General features: G+C 45.4%; 1 protein-coding gene across 11 annotated transcripts in view; it reads left to right on the top strand.

Moving 5' to 3' along the window:
* Window positions 1–3614: 3614 nt before the first annotated feature.
* PTPRZ1 (protein tyrosine phosphatase receptor type Z1) overlaps window positions 3615–24414 on the top strand; it is a 572466-nt gene continuing 551666 nt past the window's right edge. For 10 of the 11 annotated variants that reach the window (XM_069229910.1, XM_069229908.1, XM_069229905.1 and 7 more), the window contains exon 1: window positions 3940–4227. In XM_069229910.1, coding sequence (XP_069086011.1) covers window positions 4170–4227 — 58 coding nt within the window. In that variant the 5' untranslated portion in view covers window positions 3940–4169. Of the gene's footprint in view, window positions 4228–24414 lie in introns of all 11 variants that reach the window. The other variant, XM_069229904.1, reaches the window with a different exon arrangement.

The following is a 24414-nucleotide window of genomic DNA, read 5'->3' as shown; positions in this document are numbered from 1 at the left end:
CCACCTTAATCCAACCCACCCCAACCCACACCACCCTAATCCTTCCCACACCAATCCAATCCACCCCAGACCAATAGAATCCACCACAATCCACTCCACTCAATCCAATCCATCCCACTCCATTTTAATATAGCCCACTCCAACCCCCCACTGCAGTCCAATCCAACCCACTCCAGTCCAGTACACACCACTCCAGTCCAATCCACCACAATCCACCCCACTGAAATCCAATCCACTCTAATTTAACCCACTACATTCCAAAATTAATCCACCCCACTCCAATCCACCCCACCCCAATCCAGTCCACCACTATCCAATTCACCCCACCCCAATCCAATCCACCGTAATCCAGTACACCCCACTCAATTACACCCTACCCCACCCCACCCCACAACAGCCCACCCCAGTCCAATTCACACCATCCCAGGCCAATCCACCCACTCCAGTCCAATCCACCCCACTCCATTCCAATTCACCCTACTCCAGTAAATCACACCTCAGTACAATCCACCACACCCCAATCCACCCCATCCCAATCCAACCTACCCCATTCCAATCCTCTCCACCTCAACCCAATCCAATCGAATCCACCCCACTCCAATCTACCCCACTCCAGTTCACTCACCCCATCTTAATCCAGTCAACCCCACTCCAATCCACCCCTCTAAACCACCCCACTTCTCTCCAGTCCACTCCACCCCACTCCAATCCACCCACTCCACTCTAGTCTAATCCACCCCACTCTAGTCTAATCCAGCCCACTACACCCCAATCCAATCCACCCCACCCTACTCCAGTCCATCCACTCCACTCTAGTCCAATCAACTCCACAATTCACTCCAGTCTAGCCCACCCCACTCCAATCAAATGAATCCAATCAGATCCACCCCACTCCAGTCCACTCCAAACTTCCCCACTCCAGTCTAGTCTAATCTACTCCAATTCACCCCACTCAAAACCACCCCATCCAATCTACCCCAATCCAAAACAATCTTCCCACTTCAATCCACAACAATCTGTCCACTCCAATCCAAAGCAATCTGCTCTCCTCCAATCTGTCCCAAACCAATCCAAAACAGTCAGTCCCACTCCAACCCAAAACAATCTGCTCCACCAAAATACAAAACAATCTGCTGCACTCCAATCTGCCCGACTCCACTTCAGAACCATCTTCTCCACTTCAATCCAAAACAATCCACCCTACTGCAATCCATAATAATCTTCCCCATTCCAATCTGCCCACTCCAATCCAAACCAAACTGCCTCAAACCAAACTGCCAACTCCAATCCAAAACAGTCTGCCACACTTCAATCCAAACAATCTGCCCCACTCCAATCTGCCCCACTGCAGACCAAAGCAATCTGCTCAGTCCAATCTGCCACAATCCAATCCAAAACAATCTGCCACGCTCCGATCCAAAACAATCTGCCCCACTCCAATCCAAAACATTCTGCCCCACTCCAATCCAAAACAATCAGTCCTACTCCAGTGCGCCCTACTCTACATCGCCTGACTCCACTCCAGTCCACTCCAGCCCAATTCACCCACCTCCATCCCAATTCACCCCACTTCAATCCACCCCACCCCAATCCCATCCACCCCAATCCAGACAGTCCAATCCACCACAATACAGACTACCCCACTCCATTCCAATCTTCCCCACTCCAATCCACCACAATCCAACACACTTCAGTCTAACCTGCCAACCTACAGTCCAATTTACCCCACTCTAGTCCAACCTACCCCACTCAAATCCAATTTATCCCACTTCAAACCACCAAATTACAATCCAACCCACCTCACTCCGATCCAACCCACCCAATCCACACACTTGAATCTACCCGTCTCACACTATTCCATCCCAATCCACCTTAATCCACTCCAGTCCAATCCAGTTCACCTTGATCCACCCCACTCCAATCAAATCTACCCCAAAGCACCTTAATCCACCCACTCCAATCCAGGCCACCCCACTCCACACCAATCCAATCCACTCCATTCCAGTTCATCCCACTCCAGTCCAATCCAACCCACTCCAACGCAACACACCCCACTGAAATCTGATATATCTCACCCCAATCCAATCCACCCCACTCAATCCAATCCCAATCCACCTCACTCCATCTCTCGCCACCCCACTCCAGTCCATCCCACTTCACTCCAATTCACAACACTCAAACTCATCCCACTCCAATCCAATCCACCACACCTCAATGCATTCCACCTCACTATAATCCACCTACCACATTCCAATCCAATCCAACCCACCCCACCCCAAACCAATCCAATCCAGCCCACTCCAATCCACCACACCCCAATCCACCCATTCCAATGGACTCCATCCTTTCCACCCCACCCCAATCCGGTCCACCTCATCTAATCCACCCCACTCACCTTTCACCTCACCCCACTCCACTCCACCCACTCTACTCCAATCCACACCACTTCACTCTACTCTAATCCACCTCACTCTATCCAAATCCACCCAAATCCAATCCACACCACCGCAATCCACCCCACTCCAGTCCAACCAACTCCACTCCAATCCATCCCACACCAGTCCAATCCACCCCAGACCAAACAAATCCACCCTAAATCACTCCACTCAAGCAATACACTCTACTCTATTCCAATCCACCCCAGTCTAACCCTCCACTCCAGTCCAATCCACTCCAGTCTACTCAAATCCAGTCCACTCCAATCCAAACCACTGCACCCCATTTCAAAAATATCCAATCCAGCCCATCAACCCAATTCACCTCAGCCCATTCCAATCCACCTCAATCCAATCCATCCCACCCCGGTTCAGTTCACCCGAATCCAGTCCACCTCAAACCAATCCACCCCACCCAATAAAGTCCACCCCACTCCAGTCCACTCCAATCTAGTCCATCCCACTCAATCCCACCACAATCCACCCCACTCCAGTCCAATCCACCCCAATCCAGTCCAATCCACTGCACTCCAATCCAATTTACCCCACTCCAATCCACTCCCCCTCAGTACAATCCACCCCATCCCTGTCTAACTCACACCAATCCAATCCACCCCAATCTAATCTAATCAAATCCACCCCCTCCAATCCACTCCAGTGCCCCCACCTCAATTCAATCCAGTGAACCCCCACTCCAGACCACACCGCTTCACTCCAGTCCATCCCACTCTAGTCCAAAGTGTGGGAGCTGCGTGATGGAGAGGTGAGGGGCATGGGGGGAGCACCCAAAAAAATTGTTGACCAGGGTGTCACCAGGACTACACCCAGCTCTGCTCTTCCACTATGACACTCTACTCCACACTTTTCCCCCACTCCACTCTGTGACACTCCATGTCACAAACGTTTAGCCATGCTGAACAGCAGCCACACTGATGTACAATATAAATTGCAAAATCACATTGCCAAAGCCAATTACCAATGTTTGTTTACATTATTGCTAGTGACCTGCCTGATACACTGAGGTGATCATGCTACTAATGTTGAACTGTGTGGACACTATTGTAATCTTGTCTGATGCTGTCGCTATTTCAGCACAATTACTATTAGAAGCTCCGGAAGATTGTCATTGATCATGGGTAGCTCTTACTACAGAAAAGGTTGGAGACTCTTGCACTAGACACTACAGGTGTCTGTGCGATTCTCAGAGATGATCTTCGGAAGAGTTCCTCTGATGAGGGCGAGGAGCTGGCTTCATCAGGCACGCTAAGAGGCAGGTGTGGGGAGCTTGAAGGTCGCAGGCAGTGCAGCGTCAATATAAGTAGGGGACATGCTATGCGACATAGGTGTCGCATGTGCTTTGAAGGGATAATTTTGCAGAGAGCCCCAGTAGTAGGGTAAAGGGGCGTGGCAGATTATACAATACAGGTTGGGCAGGGGTTGGTGTGAATGAAGGGGGCGTGGCCAAACTGGGCATACCAAAAAGGCTGAAGTGAATGGGCTGAGCAATGGAGGCAGCGGGTGTGGCTTAGAGGTGCAGGGCCGGCCTGCCTTGTAGCAGCGCTGCCGAAGAGGCGCCTTTCATCGCCCGGTGCAGCGTCTGGCGCAGGACGAGGCCGCGGTCAGAGGAAGGGATACGGACTGTCTCTGGGGACCACTGGTCGAGCTCGGGAGCAGGTTCTCACTGAGCCCACACTCAGCTGTTGACAGGGACGAGAAACCGAGGACTAGCTGAACATGCTAATCCGGCGCTGCCTCCTCGGCGGCTTGCAGCTCTTCATCCTCTGTCAGATGGGTGAGTGATTTTCAGATGAATGAAATATATATTGTAACAAAGAACCCCCTCCTGAGGACGGTACCTCGAACCAGCTGTACCCAGTCCTGTTTAATATACATGAGCAACGAGCGAAGGTGTATTGCTGTGGCTTTTACATGCCGGTGTGAAATAAGGAGTCAGAATATATGTATTGCATTTATTATCTTGCCTTGTGATTGTACTTATATAGCGCTTACTACTGTACTGCCCGGTACCCAGTGTATTTTGTGTATGTTCAGCGAGCCTGGGGTGCACGCAAATGTTTGTAAATATATGTGTAGCGTGTGCCATGTGTAGAACAATGAATCCGCTGTGTACAGTCGGAGCGCTGCTAGTTTATAGTGCACCGCTGTGGTGTATATATGTGTATATATGGGCATCGAGCCTGCAGGGCACTATTGTTCACACGTGGGCAAGTGGAGTGAGCGTGCGATGCACAGCTGTCCTCTTCAGGTCATATGCGTGAAGCCTGTGGTGTACGGCGATACACGTGTGTACATGTGCAGTGCATCTCTTCACATGAGTGCCCCCCATCTCCCTGCCATAGCGATCAGCTCCCCTGCCTGTCACATCTACCTCAGCCCGTGCTGATTACATTTCCCCCGGACTGGTTGGTCGAGACGGGCTTCTTTTACCTTGTGTGTCTGGCTGCGAGCACATTCCTTGCCGTGCGCTGGCAGGCTCGAGCTGGAGCTGTCCTCCCGCTCTCCTGCGAGGCTCACTCCCAGCTGCTGTCCGGAGACACCTTGCTCTCCTCTGCAGGTTTTCCACCAGCAACGGCCGACAAGAGTTAGGGAGAGGCAGGGCTAGCCTGTTCTACAGGCCGTCTATGTGTGTTTATTCGGGCAGTGGGACCCCCCGCGTCACTGTGCTGTGTGTCCAGGTGTGATGGCAGCAGGTGACGCCATTTCTGCATGTTTACCTGTGTTAAGCACACCCATCGTGTACAGGGGAGCTCGTGCAATAGGTTGTCCTCGCTATTACGATACACGAGCTTCCTTCGAGAAGACGGGGTGCACGCACAAAGGCGTCGTTCAATGTCTACGTGAAGCAGGCAGTCCTGGCCTGTAGCCGGTTTATTTAAATAAAAACGCCGCCTTTCTCCTGGTGCGGTGTGTGAAGCAGTATTGGACGACCCAACTGGCAACAGGACACTGCCAGAAGGTCTAGCCCCCAAAAGGCCAGTGTGTTATTTTTTGTGCCGACATTGGCTGGCTTTGTGTCCACTGTGTGGCGGCTCCTCGGTGGCTCGTGCATGACTACTGCAACGTACCGAGGGACAGCAGCAGGACAGCTGCTGTGACCGGGAGCATGCATGTAAGCGTGCAGCCGAGGACAAGGACGTAAATATACACACTATTCGTAAATCAATAGGTGCCATGGAAAAAATGTGCCACAGAAAGTTTCGATTTGTAGTCTTTGGATGTCATCCACTGTCCTATTTGTCGCACAGGCCTGTTTAGTACAAGTCCAAATGTGGTATGAACCCCTGTGATTGTAATAGTGCACCCCTTTTAGCAGTTCACAAATTCAAGCAGGAGCAGAGCCTTCGGTTCTTAGTATATCACTGTGCTCCAGTATGTTTACTGGTGGTGCACCCAGCATTTGCTTGTGGCGGTGCGAAGTGCATGTTCATGTCTGGGTGCTTCCTGCATGTGGGGTGATCCCAGTATGTACATGTGACGAAGCTCCAGGTATGTGCAAGTGGCAGTGCTTTAGCATGTATATTTGGGGGTGCTCCCAGTGGGCGCAGGCGGCGGGGCTCTCATCCAATACGTGCTTTTGGTGGTTATCCCAATATGTGCATGTGGTGGTGCTCCCTCGTGCCCATGTGGGAGTGCTCCCTGCATGTGGCGGTGCTCCCAGTATGTTCACATGACGTGCCCCCAGTATGAGCACGCGGCAGCGCTTTAGTATGTGCATGAACGGTGCTCCCTGTATGGGCCTGCAGCGATGCTCCCATCCCACACGTGCATTTGATAATGCTCCCAGTATGTGTGCGGCGGTGCTCCCGTGTTCCTGGTGTGTACGTGTAGTATAGCTCCCTCTGTGTGCAGGCGCCGGTGCTCTCAAGATGCTCCCAGTGTGTTCGTGTGGCGGTGCTGTCAGCACTTGCATGTGGCAGTGCTCACAGTATATGCTGTGCTCCCATTGTGAACAAGCCAGGGTGCGCTCGGCATGTGCTTCCATCCACTTGCACTTATAAGGGATTCGTGGTGCTGTGATACTCATGCACTTTTTCTGTAGACCCACAGGTTGGACACCAGTCCTTATGTCAGCACTGTTCACGGTCTGGTGTCCTGATTAGACTGCCCCTGGGTCGTCTGACCCCCTGTATCTAACCTACAAGCGCACAAGACTTCTCTCAGTTGACCACATGGGAAAGGACTCCATGACCTGTGCTTCCTGCTGTGGCCAAGGCCGTGTGGGGTCCGAGAGGGCTCGATTTCGTTCCTCCTCGTTGCTTACGTACAAATCTCGAAAGCGACCATCAGGTTTAAAGTTCACTGACACTCAATGGCAGGGTCTGTAGCATTCACGGCCCTGCCCCTTGACCCCGCTCACATGCTCAGCGCATCCCTTCGGTCTCTATGCCAACAGGGGGGATCCTGGCACCCAAAGTTCTAAATGATACCGAGGCGCCCAACTCTTGAGCAGATCTTAATGCCACTAGCTCGCGCAGAAGCCTGCGCGCTGAAACCCTGTAATTAACTAGATACTGCAAAAACGCGAGCCTTCAAATGCACACAAAAACGGGGCTAACCTAAAGGTAGGTGCCTGAGCAGAGGACAGCGATGCTCAGACCCAGCGTGGATGCGCGAGCCCTGGACAGCTGTGGGAAGTGGCAGCACGCGTTTAATCAGTCGTAGTGAGGTCACGTGCCCCCCGGCAGCGATCCCTCTCCATCTGGCAGTGGTAGCAGTAGGCCGCGAGCCACTCGCCCGAGCGTGTAGCACATGTGCGTGATTACAGAGGCCTGCTGTGCGCGCCCATAGGCGTGTGACGGTAGGGCTATGGTTTGAAAGCACGCACAGCGTGGCCTGGAGGTGTGTGAAGTTGTGTGTTACTGTGGTGGACACTTGAGGAGTTTTGGGCAACACTTCTGCCGCACAGTTCAACTGTAATCACCGGCCAAACTGTGCAACGATGTGGGAGCTATGTCTGTAGCTCAGTGCAAATACAGTGAAAGGAGGGGTTTGTTTCGGACCAAGCTACCTCTGATTTCCTTTGCTGTCGTTGTTTATAGGTCGAAATGGTTACTTGATGTCTCTTGAGTGAGGCAGAGATCTTTTTATGATCTGCAGGTTACCCCCTGCTGTGCACCCTGGTAGTACCAGGATATTGCATCTGTTGCAGACATTTTATTGCAATCTGCAGGGCATAGCTGTGCAACCTGGTAAAATAGCACAGCAGGTTGTTACACCTGCTGCGGGGTCTTTCGTGTAATAAACAGGTCGCGAGGTTGCACACTTGCTTAATAGCTTGGAAGGTTATTGTACCACCTGCAGTGTCCTTTGTGTAATATGCAAATACAAGTTTTTATATTGGTGTAGGAGCAACGTAAGTGATTGCGCCCACTGAAAAGATCTTTTGTAAAATGTACAACCACAGGGTGGCACATTCGTAAAATAGCACAGCAGGATATTACACACACTGCGGTTTTTCTCATGCAATCTGCTGGTTACATGATTTTACGCTGCTATGTTAACACAGTAGACTATTGTAGCTGCTGCAGATATTTGAAAAGATCTGCAGACCATCAGGTTTCATACTATTAAAATAGCATAGCAGGTTATTGCGCCTGCCACAGAGGCTTTTGTGTAACCTGCAGGTCGAAGATTACATCTTGCCTGGATAGCCAGGAACGTATTGCAATTGCAGCAGACATTCTTGTAAAATCTGTTTGTACCAGTGGTTCCCAACCTTTTGATTTCCGTGGAACCCCACTTTAACATTAATGGAACCCAGGGACCCCCACTGAATCATCATGGGAATCCAGGGACCCCCTCCTGAGTCGTTACGGGAAGCTGGGGACCTAATTTTTCAATATTTGTTAATATTTTTTAATTTTCTAGGCTCTCGTGGACCCCATGAGAAGGCTTCGCGGACCCCCAGGGGTCCCCGGACCACAGGTTGGGAACCACTGGTTTGTACTGATAAAGCTTTTGAGACGGTCTAAAACTGTTGTCACCATACACAGCACTCCACCTGTTATCTGCACAGTAATATCACTACCTGTCCGTTTTTTATTTTCATTAACCTTTGTACAATAAGGTTTATTGTTCTCATTTTAGTGGAAACGCTTTTTTTTATTCTAGTTCCTCTCGGCACTGGAGATGCACCTTTGACCTAACTTATTTATGCTTAGGGCTTCCGCTTTTATTGCATGTATTTTTTTAACATTTCTGTCTTTATTTATCCATATTTATTTTTGGGTTATTGTATTAGTATATATATCCATATTTATTTTATGTTTTGAAAATAAATGGAGTTGTAAATTGGCCTATTTCCACATTTATTTGACTGATAAACCTGCATTCATACTTTGATGCCTGTCACGTTCTAGTGAATTAAGCAGCCAAATATAACAAAACACTAAACCAACAGGTAACTATTAGCATTATATACAAATATATGTTAACATATGCATGTAATTAAGGGAATCTCATCCTGTTTTTAAACCCCCACAGTGTCCATCTGCTTAGTAGTTGGTCTGAAACTCATGAAGGACAACAAGGAGTGCCAGAAGAAGCTAAATGTTCTCTATTTTTCCAATTAAAAAAAATACAGACAGGAAATTGATTGTTTTCTGTCTGTATTTATCTGTGAAAATCAGTAAAAACGGAAAACTGGAAGCATTGTTTATGCTACTATTTGTTATTGCGAGCCTCCTGCCTAGTAATACTGCACTTTAATTGCGCTGAAATGGTTGGAGGCTGATAGACACATTAATGTCTTGCACCAGCCCTGTGTTATAAAGGCAAGCTACGCGGATTAACTGTAAACCCACCGAGGTGTACAACCCATCCAGGCTGTAATTTCTATCCAAGGGTATGCAGGAGGGAAGCATACTAGTAGTAAGGGAGCATGCTTGAGGGAATGTCTGTTAAATTACGTATTGCATGGATTATGTATTGTTTTAATGCATCACATGCATCTAATCTGTAAATATTATGTCTAATTATTCTGTGTCTTTATTGCAAAGCAGAATGAATAAATACAATGGAAATGGAACAGCGTGTCACCTGTTAAATCCTATTCAAGTATCTCGGTGGGTTATTAGACCTCTTGTGTAATCTGCAAGTCACACACATGGATGATAGTGAAATATCCCTGGGCGTTTGGGAGGGGTGTTGGGAAAGTGATATTCGGCCAACTTTAGAGGTATTTTGTATAATCTTCGAGGAAAGATGTGAGTCGTGATAAAATAGCTCACTGGAGGACTGCTCACGGTGTAGTGATCCGCATGTAAACCACATATTGCAATATCAGCCGAATAGTCTGCTCATTTAATCTATTAGTGGCTGATTAAGCACTCTTGAGTTGGAGTATTTTAATTTCTATTTTTCAAGCTGGAGTGTGTACTTTATGGTGTAGGTGTGGTACTCGTATATCGTTGTCTAAGTACTGACTGACAAAAATTATGTGTATTAAATGTCTCATAACAAATATTGTCCTATTGCAGTTAATAATAAAACATCTACAAATAATGAAGCAACATTTTAGAAGACAATACAATAGGCCTCATAATTTATGTCAGATAAAATGTAGCAATATTTTTGCAAACAATATTTATGTCAAAAATATTTTTATCTTTAATAGTCTGACAATCATATCCTGAACTAAATGCTTCTTCGTTCTCCTTCCACAAGTTTTCTCATTACAACGTAGTAGATGTCTCAAGTTTACTAAAACATCTCAGTTCCTGGAGTGCCGGTCGCAGAGAACTGTTTGTATGCTGTAGTTCACAGAAGTGAATCCATCAAAGAGAAGTCAGGGGGCTCATGTGCCTGTTCAGGTATCGCTGAGTAACAGGCCTTTGAGGGTTTAGTCTAGCAGAATATTTTAGTATATTTTGCTCTGTAACAAGCTGCAAATTCGATGTATTAAACAAGCCAATAGGTCTGGGCTATTTAAAATGTATAGGGTTTTTGTAGTGACTATGTGAAGCTGTAGCTATTGCGGCATTGGTGTGTGTTGCAGAGGTCTTGTGTGAAAGTGTGCCTACAAGTGCATTTGAATTCATAGGAGACAAAACTTGGTTCATGTGAGCAGGCCCGTTTTATGGTGTCCTCCTGTCTTGCCACATCTATTTCTAAAATGTAGGAAGTACACTCCAGCTTTCCGCAGTTTTGATCCTAAATCAGATCTTGGAGTCCTTTTTATTCTTTGTAAATCAAATCTAGTGCCTTAGCAGTGCACACAGCACCGGCTGGCACCCTGCTGCTTTACTCTTAATTAATTAGAGGTGATGGGGGGATTTTACCTACCAATAAATCAAGCCACACGAATACAAGTCCTAATGCCGAGCAGAAAAATATCTAGAAGACTGATCTCGTAATACAAGAAAAGGTGGAACCTATGAGACCTCTTTGTGTGCAGCAGAAAAACATAACACTTGTATGACATTTACACGTGACTTATGAATTTTTGGTCCTTGCACTCCATCAATATGGCAGCTTTCAATAAAGAGATACAGGAGTCACAAACCATGCTTATTTTACCATGTGTGTACCAAGTGGGTCAGGGACCCTAATGAATGCGTCAAATAGAGGCTCCCTATTTCAGGCCTGCCAACTTCTGAAAAAAATGTCAGTGTGTGTGAGGAGGGGGCAGAGACTTGGATGGCTCAGGGCTTATTGCCATGCACAGGCCAGCACTCAATTTGTAAAAAAAAAATAAGTGCCAGCGCCCATGAAGGAGGCCACCACAGCTTGCACCGCCTATTGGCATTGCCAGCATTACCAATGACTGTACCTACACAACTACTAACCACCGCACTGCTACAAGTGTGACAGTTCAGACTGATTGAGGGCACCAAAGCTATAAGTTTGGCTTGGGTGGCAAGTATTAGTTCTTTTCAATGTATATTGAATTAATAAGTAACTGTTGTTCTGCTCATCTTTAAATTACACAAACAGCACCACCACGTGGCAGGTATCATAGGTGTCTGTATTGACAATTAAGTGCTGATGCCGAGCACTGGAAACCACAGACTCAAATTAAGCACTGGCACAGCCTGAGGCACTTCTACTTGCCACCTAACTCAGTAGCATAGCAAGAATTTAATGGTCCCCAGTGTAAGTAAATACATTATCCCCTTTAATACAGCAATTATCAGGGTTCAGTGGGCCTGATGCCACTGTATTTGCTACACCAATGGTAGCTACGCCCCTGTTGTAACACCTCCACTTAAAAAAAATAAAACAAAATAAAAAACGTCTAAGCCTGCCTCCTATGTCTTGGGGAGTTTCAACTCTATAATGGACATTGGCCATCAGCTTTGCAAGGCCTCCAAAACAGGGGCCGATAATCCACTCTGAAATGGGGGTCCAGCTCATCTTTTATGCTACCATGTGAAATTGACTCTTCACCAGAAGACCAAGGGCTGCAATTTGTGTGACACACTGTGGCACTTTGTGAGTTGGCAGATTTGTATTTCTTTGCTGAGTAGTAAGAAGCGATTCAATAATTGGGGCAAGGAGGGTCCCTACCAGCCCCTAGTGCCTTTGTACCTGCTCCACCATGGTTGGTCATTACATCCCTGCTTGTTCCACAGGAGGACGTACAATTATTCTCCATTTCTGCTAATGTAGTTACTTAACAAGTGGTCATTGCAAAAACGCTCTATAAACAATTAACACATTTTAAGGCACTCTTCCTTGCACTTCTACCAATAAAGCACAAACATCCAGTTACAAAATAAAGCTTGATAGAATATGAGATTGGCTAAAGAAAATATGTTTAAAATGTTAATGAGCTACACTTGTCCTGAAAATGAATGTTGCCTACAGTGAAGTTACACAAAAGCTGTGGGATCTGACCAGTACATTATATGCTTAGCTGGAGGTTTTGGGCCCTCTCTCAGCTGGCACATAGGGAAACCTAGCAAACCTGCAGATTTTTGAAAACTATAAACCTAGGAAAATCCAGGATGGAGCAAGTTGTATGGCCGCCACCAGAAATTCCTACCCAGAAACCCATGCAAACGTCAAAGATTGACTGAAAAAACATATTTTCCTCACATTTCTGTGATGGAAAGCTCTGGAATCTGCAGGGAGCAACTAATTCCCTACCACATACCATTTCCCAAAGTATCTCGATAAAAATGGTATCTCACCTATGTGGGAAGGGCTAGTGGGCGCAATACGAAAGGCGCCAAAATATAACATGGACACATCACATTTTCCATTGAAAACTGACAATTTATTGTAATGTGCATAGCTGTAGATTTTGGACTCTAGGTAAGCCTGGCAAATCTGCACATTTTTGAAAACTAGACACCTTGGGGAATCAAGAGCAGGTTGATTTGCATGACTCTCGCCAGGTTTTCTTATCCAGAAGCTCTGCAAAACTCAAAATTTGACTGAAAAAACACATTTTGCTCATATTTCTGTGATGGAAAGTTGTGGAATCTGCAGGGAGCAACTAATTTCCCACCACCTGCCATTAGCCCACGTTTCTCAATAAAAATGGTGCCTCAGTTGTGTGGGTAGGGCTGGTGGCTGTTAAATAAAAGGCACCAAAACGCAACATGGGCACATCACATTTTTCCACTGGAAACTGACCCTTTTTTGCAGTGTGCCTAGCTGTAGATTTTGAGCCCTAGCTCAGCTGGCACGTAGGGAAACCTGGTAAGTCTGAACATGTTTGAAAACTAGACACCTCGGGGCATCCAGTGTTGGGTGACTTGTGGGGCTCTCAGGAGGTTTTTGTACCCAGAAGCCCGCGCAAACCTCAAACTTTGACTAAAAATACATTTTGCTCACATTTCTGTGATAAAATATTCTGGAATTTGGAGGAATCCACAAAATTCATTCCATCCAGCATTCTCCTTCTTATCCCAGTAAAAATGCTGCTCCACTTGTGTGGCTAGGCCTACTGCCCATGACAAGAACAGATCAAACCAAGGTCAACACAAGTGTCCCTTTGCGAGGGCTCTTTTTTGATTTTAGTTTCATCCATTCCTTTCGTATGCACTAGGCCCAACCACATACGTGAGGTAGCATATTTACTGGTACAAGTGGGGAAATGCTGGCTGGTGAGAAGTGTGTGGATTCCTTCTGATTCTGGAAGGATACATCACAGAAATGCTAGCAAAATGTGTGATTTTAGTCAATTGTGAGGTTTGCAGGTCAAGGTGGGAAAGAAAGCTTTATAGTATACATGAAAGGCACACCACCCCATACACCCCTGGGTGTATAGTTTTCAGAAATGCATGAGTTTTCTAGGTTTTGCTGTGTGGCTGTCAAACCCATGGCCAAAATCTGCAGCTGCCACATTGTGTCTTGGACCCTGCACTTTTTCCGGCTCTAGACCCATCCATACAGGTGAGGAACCATTTTTAACAGGAAATATGTGTGACCTCTGAGTGGAAGGAAGTTGTAGGCTCACAGCAGATTCCAGGACTTTTAGGCATTCCTGCAGCCACCCTGGAGCCCATCGGTGTCTAGTTTACAAAAATATCTAGAGTTGGTAGATTATCTCTAGAGACAATGTACACCCTGACACAGAAAGACAGAAAAGACAGATAAAACAGCACAACGATCTACTCCTCAAGTGGAAACAAACTGGTTGGATTTGGCACAAGTGTGATTGAAAAGTTCAAAAATAAAATTTTGTTAACAAAAGATTTCACAAAAATTAAATTCAGGGTTAATAACTGAAAGTTCAGAATTGCTCAACCAATGACACACAGCTCATGAACTGTAAAGCCACGACAAGGCACCAACTGCTTTACAGGCCATTCACACACCTTTCATGCGTGACACACACAAAACCATTCACACCTCTAGCCGTGGGCCCAGCACATTGCAACACTCACAGCACAAAAAGCACCATTCAAAAGTGTATCACTTTCATATGCAAACAGGACTGACACAGCAATCACACCTCCTAGCAGTTGACGTAGTGTGTGGACTGGTGTTTCAATGACAATGTGTTTGTAGTGACCATCAGCAAGTCACTACACACACATCGTCAGCCAAATTCAGCTCACAGACACTCCCAGCCGAGTGGCAGTCGACGCACACCGCCAGCCATGCACCAGTCCACACACACCGCCAGCCAAATGCCAGTTCATGCACACTGCCAGCCAAGTGCCCGGCACACACTCCACCATCCTTGCACCAATCCACACACACCACCAGACAAGCGCCAGTCCACGCACATCACTAGCCAAGCGCTAGTCCACACACACTGCCTTCACATTTTTTTAGCAAAAAAGAAAACACAAACCAATTTGAAGGAGATGAAAAAACAACTATGACTACAAACACAACAGGTCTAAATAAATACATCAAACTACCGCCAACTGTGAAACTGAACAAAAAGTATAAACCGATACAGACCAGTAAGTTCACTTTTACCCTTACAGTTGCTCCCAATATTTGAATTGTGTGTGTACAATTTGAAACATGTGGGCACATATAGAAGAGGATTACAATGACACTTGTGGATGTACATACACCTCCCCTTTTGCAGGCCTCTTCTGACACAGACTGTACATCTCCTAAACTGAATTTATTTTTTTGGGTGTGGGAGGAATGTAATCAGGAAAGTAGTGATCTTTCAATTTAGCCACATCCTCCACCACTCCAACTCTAGGAACACTTGCCTGCTCCACTACAACAAGGCTGTCTATTAAAGGCTCCTGAAACTGAACAAAAGTAATCTGGAAAACAATCCTGAATACAAAAAATGAATGAAGGTTGCCAAATTAATCAGAAAGACAGCCAAATTCTTATTCCAAATGTATGACTTACGAACAGCAGTGTAAGGTTCCAACCTCTGATCTACTCCATCTACATCAGCCATGTGCTTATTGTAGTCTAAAACGCACAAAGGTTTGTGCACTACATCAACCTCACCCCAAGCAATCACAGATGAAGTACTTTCATCATGAATGGTTGTCAGCATGTGGACATCTCTCCTGCCTGAAAATTTCACAGCCAGAAGTTCACCATTGCGCAAAGCACTTTACTGTCCCCTCTGAAGTTTTTTACATACAAACTCTTCAGGGTAACCTTTACAGTTGGAGCAGATTGTGCCACATGCAGCAGTGTCCACTTTGAACAATTCTTTGAACAATTGCACACCAGTGTAGAAGTTATCTACATATAAATGATGACCTTAGTTAAAACATTTTCCACCAAGTTCTGACACAATTTGCTCACTGACTCCAAAAGTGGAGGGACAGCCAGTTGGGTCAATAGAAGAATCCCTATCAGTCTACACCCTGAAATTATAAGCATATCCAGTACTATTCTCAGACAGCATATACATTTTAATTCCATAACATGCCCTCTTGCTAGGGTTGTACTGCCTAAAATAAACGGCTCTTGAACAGGACCAAAGGCTCATCCACAGCTATTTCTTTGCCTAGAACATCGATTTCTGAAAAACGATCTACAAAATGATAAAGGACAGGCCGAATCTTGAAGAGACAAACACAATCAATCAGGGTGATCCTGTGGCAATGCTGAAGCATTATCAACAGAATGCAGAAAGCAGAAGAAAATGGCGATCATGACTCATGGTTACAGGAAATATAGCAGTTGCCATCAAGGAACTGGTAGACCAATGTGAAGACAGTGGCAGCTTCCTTATCAAGCTCATCAAAAAAGTTAAATCCAAGAACTTCTTCAACTCATCCAGATTTGTGGGAGACCACCCGCTAGCTCTAGAATGGGGCTTAAGTCTGGCACTGCTGTCCCTCAAATACCGTTCAGCATACAGATTAGTCTGGTCACCGGTCTCATTCAAAAGTACATCATCCATAAACAACTGAATGACATTTAAAGGCAAAAAGGTTTCAGTATTGACTCTACACCTTGAGACAACACTAAGGTCAGGCAACACAGGCTGGAGCATGTTTGGGGCAACCCAGAGTTCAGCACTTCCAATGGGAGGACTCTCAGCTCCAGTTACAATCCAGAATCTTTTTGCTGCACTATCAGCATATCAGCATCCTCTTCTAAAAGAGGCACTTCCGCCGCAATGAGAGTGTCTTCATCGTCATATGAATCCTCTCAGACATTTTCACTGCCATAATCTTGGACTTTCTCCTCTGCCTCAGTTTCAGAGTCAGTCTCAGAACCTTGTTCAGAAGAAGATTTGAAAAGCAAACCAACAACAGGCTGAGCAGTAATCCTGTGGTTAGCCATAACCCCTGCTTCTAATAGTAACACAACAAATAAATCAACAATAACCCAAACTGTATAAAATAAGTAATCAACAAACTGTTGCTTTATCAAAGAGAAAGTAAAACTACTGGCATATAGTAATCTGGAAGGAAAAGCCAATCAATACAAAGCACACAAAGACTTATATACTCACAAACAATACCACTCACTTGCTAGAGACAGCAAGTCTGAGGATCTACTGCACCTACTCTGCACAGACACAGCAAGCACCAAAGAAGTCCCACTGGAAAGGGAAAAAACAAAAAAACACATTACACATATTATAAGGCAGTATAGAACCTGTACAAATTAGTATGCTACTTTGAAAGACAATAACACTAAAACACTAAAGATTCAAACATTAGTGCATCAGTCAAAACAACTTAAACAAACTGGCCAAACATACACATTAGACAAAAAGATTACAAAATGAGTTGTTTACCAACCATAACTGCACAAACAACAGATCTGCTAAAGCTGCACCCGAAAACAGGATCCCCCACCACAACAAAGGAAGCGATTTAATCTGCAAAAAAAGAAATACATAAAAATTAGAACACAAAGAAAAATAACAAAAATTCTATCAAAAGACACTAATATTCCCCTGAAAGGAGGTGTGAGAAAGGTAAAAAAAGAAACCACCAGATGGAAGCAAACCTTACTCTACAACATACATAATCTTAGTCCCAGCGGACTCAAGCGTTACCACCCACCCAGAGGTCTTACATATTGCGAATCTGTCCTGGAGGAAAAGAGGGATTCAAACACAACAACAAAAAAAAAAGCCCCCAAGAGGAGCACCCTTTCTACACTTTATCCCTGGTATCTAGTGGGCTTCTGCCACCTCCACCCGGGAGGGAGATTGACCTAAAAAAAGTCCATCTGCACTCTGAGGGGGGCATCATTTTAAAGTAATTATTCCCCTAGGGCAGCAACTCTTGCTCAAGGGGTCACTTCACCAGCAACAAAAAATACCTACTGGTCTTCCCCCCCCCGATCTGCCCTCTGGATTTGGCCAAAATATGCAACAAAATATTGCCCCATAAAGGGAGCGACCCTTGCCCAAGGGGCCGCTCCCCCAGCCAAAAAAATGCCCAGGTGGTTCAGTGGTGTAGATTTCTGCTTCACAATCGCTGCCCCAAAGCTCTTTTCTTTCTCCCTGTGTGTGTTCTATGTTTAAAACCCCCACCCCCAAACAAAGACTTCCCTAAAATGAGTCCTTTCTCCTGGACGCTCTGGAAGTAAATTGCTTCCAGCACATCCCGGCAATATCTGACAAAGTCGGGACGTGGACTACAAGACCTATGTCACGTGCTGTTTCGAGAGTGCTAGGGGGCTGATTTTAGAGCTGAGTGGGCTGTAATGACTGGAGTGATCGCCTGGCCATATTGCGCACGGACTGTGCTAAATTTGAGTGCCGTGGTCTTGAAAGCATAAGTTGTCCATTACAGATGCCTTTTTTCCATTTTTTTAAACAGCCATTCCTCCTAAATTAAACAAACCTCTAGCCCACTGATAGGCTCAGTAAGAGAGGTGCCAGCACATTGTTTTTCCTTTCAGTGTTTCTTAGGACAGGGTCGGTTGCTGCTAATTGCATTGTTATGGTAAAAAACGCCCCTTGTTTTTCCAAGGAGTGTTAATGATGGGCTATTAGGAGATATGATCACATTTGAAGTTAACCCTTCACTGCCTACAAGAAAACAAGCACTGCCAAAGCCAATAGATTGCACCTATGAGAGCTATTGGCTTTGGTAATAGTTTTATGGCTAAATATCATTTTTTGAAAAGTGCTATGATTCGGCAAGTGCAAATGCACTTTTTTATTTAAAAAATTAACAACTGGGGGAGTGGGTTGGGGACGAGGCAAAACAGAGAGTTGGAGGGTGGGCGAAGCGGATGTGAGTGGGTGGTGAGGACATGCAAGCGGCAGTATGGAAACACATGTACAACAAAGGAAGGATGGGAGGAGCTGGGGAACAAAACAGACAACGCAGGGGGGATAAGAGGGGATGGGGCAGCAAGATGACAATGGAGGGTGGTTGGGAGGTGCTGAGGATGCAAGCTGGCAGTGTAAGGTGGGAGGGAAGTCCTGAGGCATCAAGCTAACAATGGAGGGTGGGCGGTAGATGATGGGATAGCAAGCTGACAATGGAGGGTGAGTCGGAGAGCTGGAGCAGCATGCTGACAATGGAGGGTGGATGATAATAGGGAAGTACATGAGCAACGACAGGTAGGATGGGACGGTGATACACAGACTGAGGGTGGGCAGAAAGGCCTGAGGGAGCAAATAGACAAGGGGGTGGTGGGGAAGCAAGAACAGCAACTGATGGAGGGCAAGAAAGATGAACATGGAGGGGGAAGTACACAAGGCAGAAAGCTGGAAAACACACGCATTCTTGTAGAGTATTAAAACAAAAAGAAAAAAAGTAGTGCATGAAAAATGAGCAGTGGAATTACACAAGTAATGAGCCCATGCTCCAGGGGAGAGACACACACAAGAAAAGGAAAGAGAGCCTACATAAGCTGATGAATAAGAAGCAAGCAAATAGGAGTGACAGTGGGCGGGCTCTAAGCCCACTAGAGGCTAACAATGCACCTCACAACAGACACCACATGCCCTCTCTTAGATGAGACCTAAAATGACAGATAGTCAGGAACTACATTTTATTTTGTATTTCTCAAGCCTGCCAGGTGGCATGATGACATATTGTATGATTAATGCAAAGGGATGATGGACAGAGTGCTGAAACTTTTCAAACACTCACCCCCAGGAACAGATCTGTGTGGAAATCATTGTACTTTTGCTCACCATGCCACCCCAGTTTGGACCCAGCCATGTGCAAATCAGTCTTGACCCTGCTCCCCATGGGAACAGTCCAGCCTGAACTGCCATCCCAAGTCTTCCCTGGACCGGAAACAAACATCCGGGGACTGGTTTCGGGGTATCACCCCTCATTATCCAGACTAACTTGAATCCAGTGGCACAGTGAGCAAGTGACTCACATCTGGACATACTGTGGCTACTTACAGTGATTTTAGTAACACAAAAGGATGATGGGCGGAATGCTGAAACTTTTCAAACACTCACCCCAGTCACAGATCTGGGTTAAATCCATTGTTTAGTTTGCTCATCATGCCACCCCAGTTTGGACCAAGCCACATGCAAACCAGTCTTGACCCTGGTCCCCATGGAAACAGTCCAGCCCGAACTGCCAGGCCAGGTCTTCCCTGGACCGAAAACAAGCATCCTGGGACCGTTTTCAGGGTACCAACCCTCATCAGCCAGGCTAACTTGAATCCAGTGGCACAGTGAGCAAGGGGCCCACATCTAAGCATACACTGGCCACTTACAGTGACTTTACCACCACATAAGGATGATGGGTGGAGTGCTGAACCTTTTCAAACAGATCTGGGTTGAATCCATCATTCTTTTGCTCATCATGCCACCCCAGTTTGGACCCAGCCATATGCAAATCAATAATGACCCTGCTCCTCATGGGAACAGTCCAGTCCGAACCGCCAGACCAGGTGTTCCCTGGACTGGAAACAATCATCCTGGGACTGGTTTCAGGGTACCACCCCTCATCAGCCAGGCTAACTTGAATTCAGTGGCACAGTGAGCAAGGGACCCTGCTCCCCATAGGAACAGTCCCGGCCGATCTTTGTGTTGCATATTATATGATCAGCCATACCTGGGTTATCAGACAACAGTATCTTGTATTATAAGGGCTTATAATTTTGCTTTTAATACTTATGCTTTCATCAGGTTCAAAGTCCCAGGTGACAAAGTGCTCTTGGCTAAAATGTTGAAAGTGGCTGAAAGTGTTATACGTGTCATGGAGCCCCTTGTCAGCTATATTTTAAAATTTTACAAAGTACGTTAGTCCATTAAAAGTCCTTGATTCACATGTAAAACTAAAAGTTTTATATGTGAAACTGTTCACATATTTTGTAATGATTTACACTTTCATTCACATCATGCATTAAAACTAGTTTTTGGAAAGCAAATTGTTTTCTCTTTTATGTTGCAGAAAGTCTTAGTCTGATTTTCACAACTCAACAAATGTAATACATGGACAGCTGCAGTGAAACGTTCTCTAAAGCAAAGAATAAGTAAAGGACTCATGGTAATAGAAGGACAAACATCACACGATTATCTCACTGATAGAGGACAGGTAGATCATAAATAGTGAACACACTAAAGCAGGAGTGAGAGGAGTTAAAAAACTGTTGTATGCTCTCTGTACACAGATGTCAAAATACAAGACATACAAAGCCCCTTGAATAAACATTCAAAATCTCTTTTAAATTGCAAAACATTTCCTGTATGCACCTTCACCTATATAGCATGGTATGCTTCATCAGTGGGTTTCACATCCAGCACTGAGAAGCATTGAAAACACTACTGTTCACTGGCAGTACAGTCGTCTGCTTGTGAGTTCCCTAGTATGGTTGCGATTGTGTCCCTTATGTCAACGCTTATATTCTCCCTTTTTAAAACTGTTAGACTTGTATTAAATTTCATGGGTGAGTTAAAATGCTCTACCAGGAGGATCATAGGCGCCAAGTTTCCCAGGACCATGCATGATGTACTGCTCCTATCTAGATTTTTGCCTTTGAATTCTGGGACTTGTAGTTCTTTTTTTTGGTGGAATATTTACGACTACAAACCTCAGTATTCAAAGAAAAAGCCTGGGGTGGAGCAGCACATCATGCATGGATCCAGAAAACTTGCCAGGCAGTGGAGTCGTCCCTTCTTAATGAAACAGGTGCACCTTGGGCAGAAACAGTAACATGACTTGTACAGCAGCAGCAACGCAATAATTTACCATCATGGTCCATGAAAGCTAGTTTATTTTTCTCACAGAAGACAGCAAGTGCAATCTTCCAATCTTTTGAAAAAAATATCTGCTTTCATCACACACACAAAATGTTCCCTTAAGGCAGGGGTGACATTTAGGTTACAGGCACATATCTGGAGGAAATGCTTACTTCACTGAGAAGAATGTATAGGTGGAGGACTGAGTGAATTGCGAGTTCTGACACCATTTTCACATAGGCGATATTCTATGTCAGCTGTCGCTTGGAGACCTGCTTCTTGCGTTGATTCTTTGGTTTTCCAAGTATTGAGAAGTAGTCATTGCCTAGCAGGTCATTACTATTTGGAGCAGTCTAGCCACAGCCTAAGTACCTGTGCTCGGGACAATAGCACAGTCAACAACCTCACTGAAAAGGTTTTGAATGAGCGCTCTCTGCTGGCGCTGTGCAGTTCCAATCTCAGTGCTGTATCTGTTCAAAATATTAAGGGCCGTCATTGATTTTAAACATTTTAAAAACTAGTTAGTTAAAGAGTGATAACTGCTGTCTGGGCTCCTTTGTGTCCAGACAACTGAAGCGAGAGAATGGGAAGGGGGTAAGAGACGATTGTTCCTCTTTTGAACCTGAGCCATATATAAGGAACTGAATCAAAGCATGGTAGGTGCTCACCAGAGAGGTGCACACACATCCCTCCCTCTGAAGAGATGCATGCAGACACCCTACTAACACCTAATAATGGAGCAAGTTCCCATCGTTTGTGCGACCCCTCCCCCAGATAATATACTTCTGATCAAGCAAAGAGGTTCAGTACAATTTCTGAGCGAATTTCCACTTTTCCAAAATAATATGAGCCTTTAAACTGTATGTGATATCTTTATGTGCTATATATTCCCAGAGAAGAAAACCGTTTTCTCCTCAGCCTTTTTTCTGTGTGTTAACATCACCAGATTACATATTCATTTTACATAAAGATGCCCATTTTATGATGATTTAGGTTAGGCTTCTGCTATCTGGCTTTGCCTTGTATTACGATACATTTTTTAAAAAGCAGAGATTATCTATTTTTTGTGTTGTATTTAAACTAAACACATACACTCATTCCTGCACTGAAATGCTGCATTATTTCTTGTGTCCAAGCCTCGAATTGCCCTTAGACAAAAAACAATTCCTTAAACATTTTAGTGAGGCAAAATGTTGACCTGTGGATGGGTGATGGGTTGTATTGTTTAGAAAGATGGATGGCTGGATGATGAAGAGTTTAGAGATGAGTGAAGGAAGGGTGTAAATGGATGGATTGATGAGGGTGAGGATGATAAGAGGGTGTAAATGAATGGATGGAGAGTGTTGGGGGTGAATTAAAGTGCAGATGTTTGTATAGTGTCTGGACGTATGAAGATGGTGTGGATGGGCAGGGACTGTGGGGATGAACAAAGAAGGTGTAGATTGTTAAATAGATGGATGGATGAAGAGGGTGTGGGTCTGTGTAAATTGGTTTGTGGTTGAGTGGAAGGATCTGGGTTGTTGGGTGGATGGATGCATGGACGGATTGATAGATGGCGTTTGGTAGGTACATAGATGGATGAACAAAAGGGTGCTTGGATGAATGAATGGCTCTGGGTAGATGCCTAAATGAACTGATGGATGGATGGATGAATATGAACAATCTCTTGTTGCATACTATCCATGTTCAGAACAATGTAGATTTAACCTCTCTGCAGAGCGCCAATATACCAGGAGCTGCAGCTAGATGTATTTGCCATAGGTAAGGGGGTTCTGGCTTGGACTTTGATATAAAGAAGCTGCTCTTACTCATATAAATATCAAGAAAGTCTGTGAGAAACACTTAAGGTACTTTGAAACTGCTGAAGGCGTTCATGCACTCACTGAGCTCTCTAGGCTTCTGTTGGTACAATCAAAGTGAGCACCTGACAAGCCTTGGATCCTGTCAATGGTATGGTTATACCATGCCACAGCATCATTATAAAGTTTGTTTGCTTAGTGCTACACAAGACCACTTCCCTTCCCTGGAAAAGGCTCTTGGTCTCGGCTCAGCGGCCTTCTCACCTACATTGGATGGGAAGGTGGTGTTAAGATCCTGTCAGCATTTTAAGCCCAGAAAAAGTGTTTTAAAACTGGGGTGACATTGTGAGCAAAATAATGATAGATTAAACCCAGATCTGTGACTGGGGGTGAGTGTTTGAAAAGTTTCAACACATTGTCCATCATTTTATTTTGTGATGTTGCTATGTATGCCCTAAGTGGCTAGGGTATGTCCGGATGTGGTCCCTTGCACACTGCACCACTGTAATCAAGCTAGCTTGGCTGATGAGGGGTGATACCCCAAAACTGGTCCCAGGATGCTTGTTTCCGTTCCAGGGAGGACCTGGCTTGGCAATTTCGGCTGGACTGTTGCCATGGGGAGCATGGTCAAAACTGATTTGCATATGGCTGGGTCCAAACTGGGGTAATGTGGTGAGCAACATAAGAATGGGTTACCCCAGATCTGTCACTGAGTATGAGTGCTTGAAAGGTTTCCACATTCAGTCCATCGCTTTATTTTGTGATGTTGTTAAAAACTCTCAGGTCATCAAAGTGAAAGATGACCACACCCTGCATTGTGCTAAAACTATTACTTATTGCTCTGGCTGCTAGAATTCTATTCTGGCAGCCAGTCCAGTGGCTTGAATGTCTTCTTGAGGTAGGCTGCGCACAGTTCCAGTAATTACATGAACTTTCTGTAAAATAAGCCTGTAAAATGTCCACTAGTTTGTGGTAGTTGTGTACTGAGCTATTTATATTGGTGCAGTATGCTACTTGTGGGAGTACATTACTCTTTGGGTAAGGATACACTTTGCCACAGGTGTTAGTACACGGTTCTGAGAATGACTGTGCAGCGTCCCTCAGATTATAGTTGAATGTGCTGTGAGTGATGGCACACTGTTCT

The sequence above is a fragment of the Pleurodeles waltl genome, chromosome 4_1 (assembly GCF_031143425.1).
Source record: "Pleurodeles waltl isolate 20211129_DDA chromosome 4_1, aPleWal1.hap1.20221129, whole genome shotgun sequence".
NCBI classification, from domain to species: domain Eukaryota; kingdom Metazoa; phylum Chordata; class Amphibia; order Caudata; family Salamandridae; genus Pleurodeles; species Pleurodeles waltl.
Note: the sequence above shows the minus strand (reverse complement) of the source record. Positions and strands in the feature narration are given on the sequence as shown.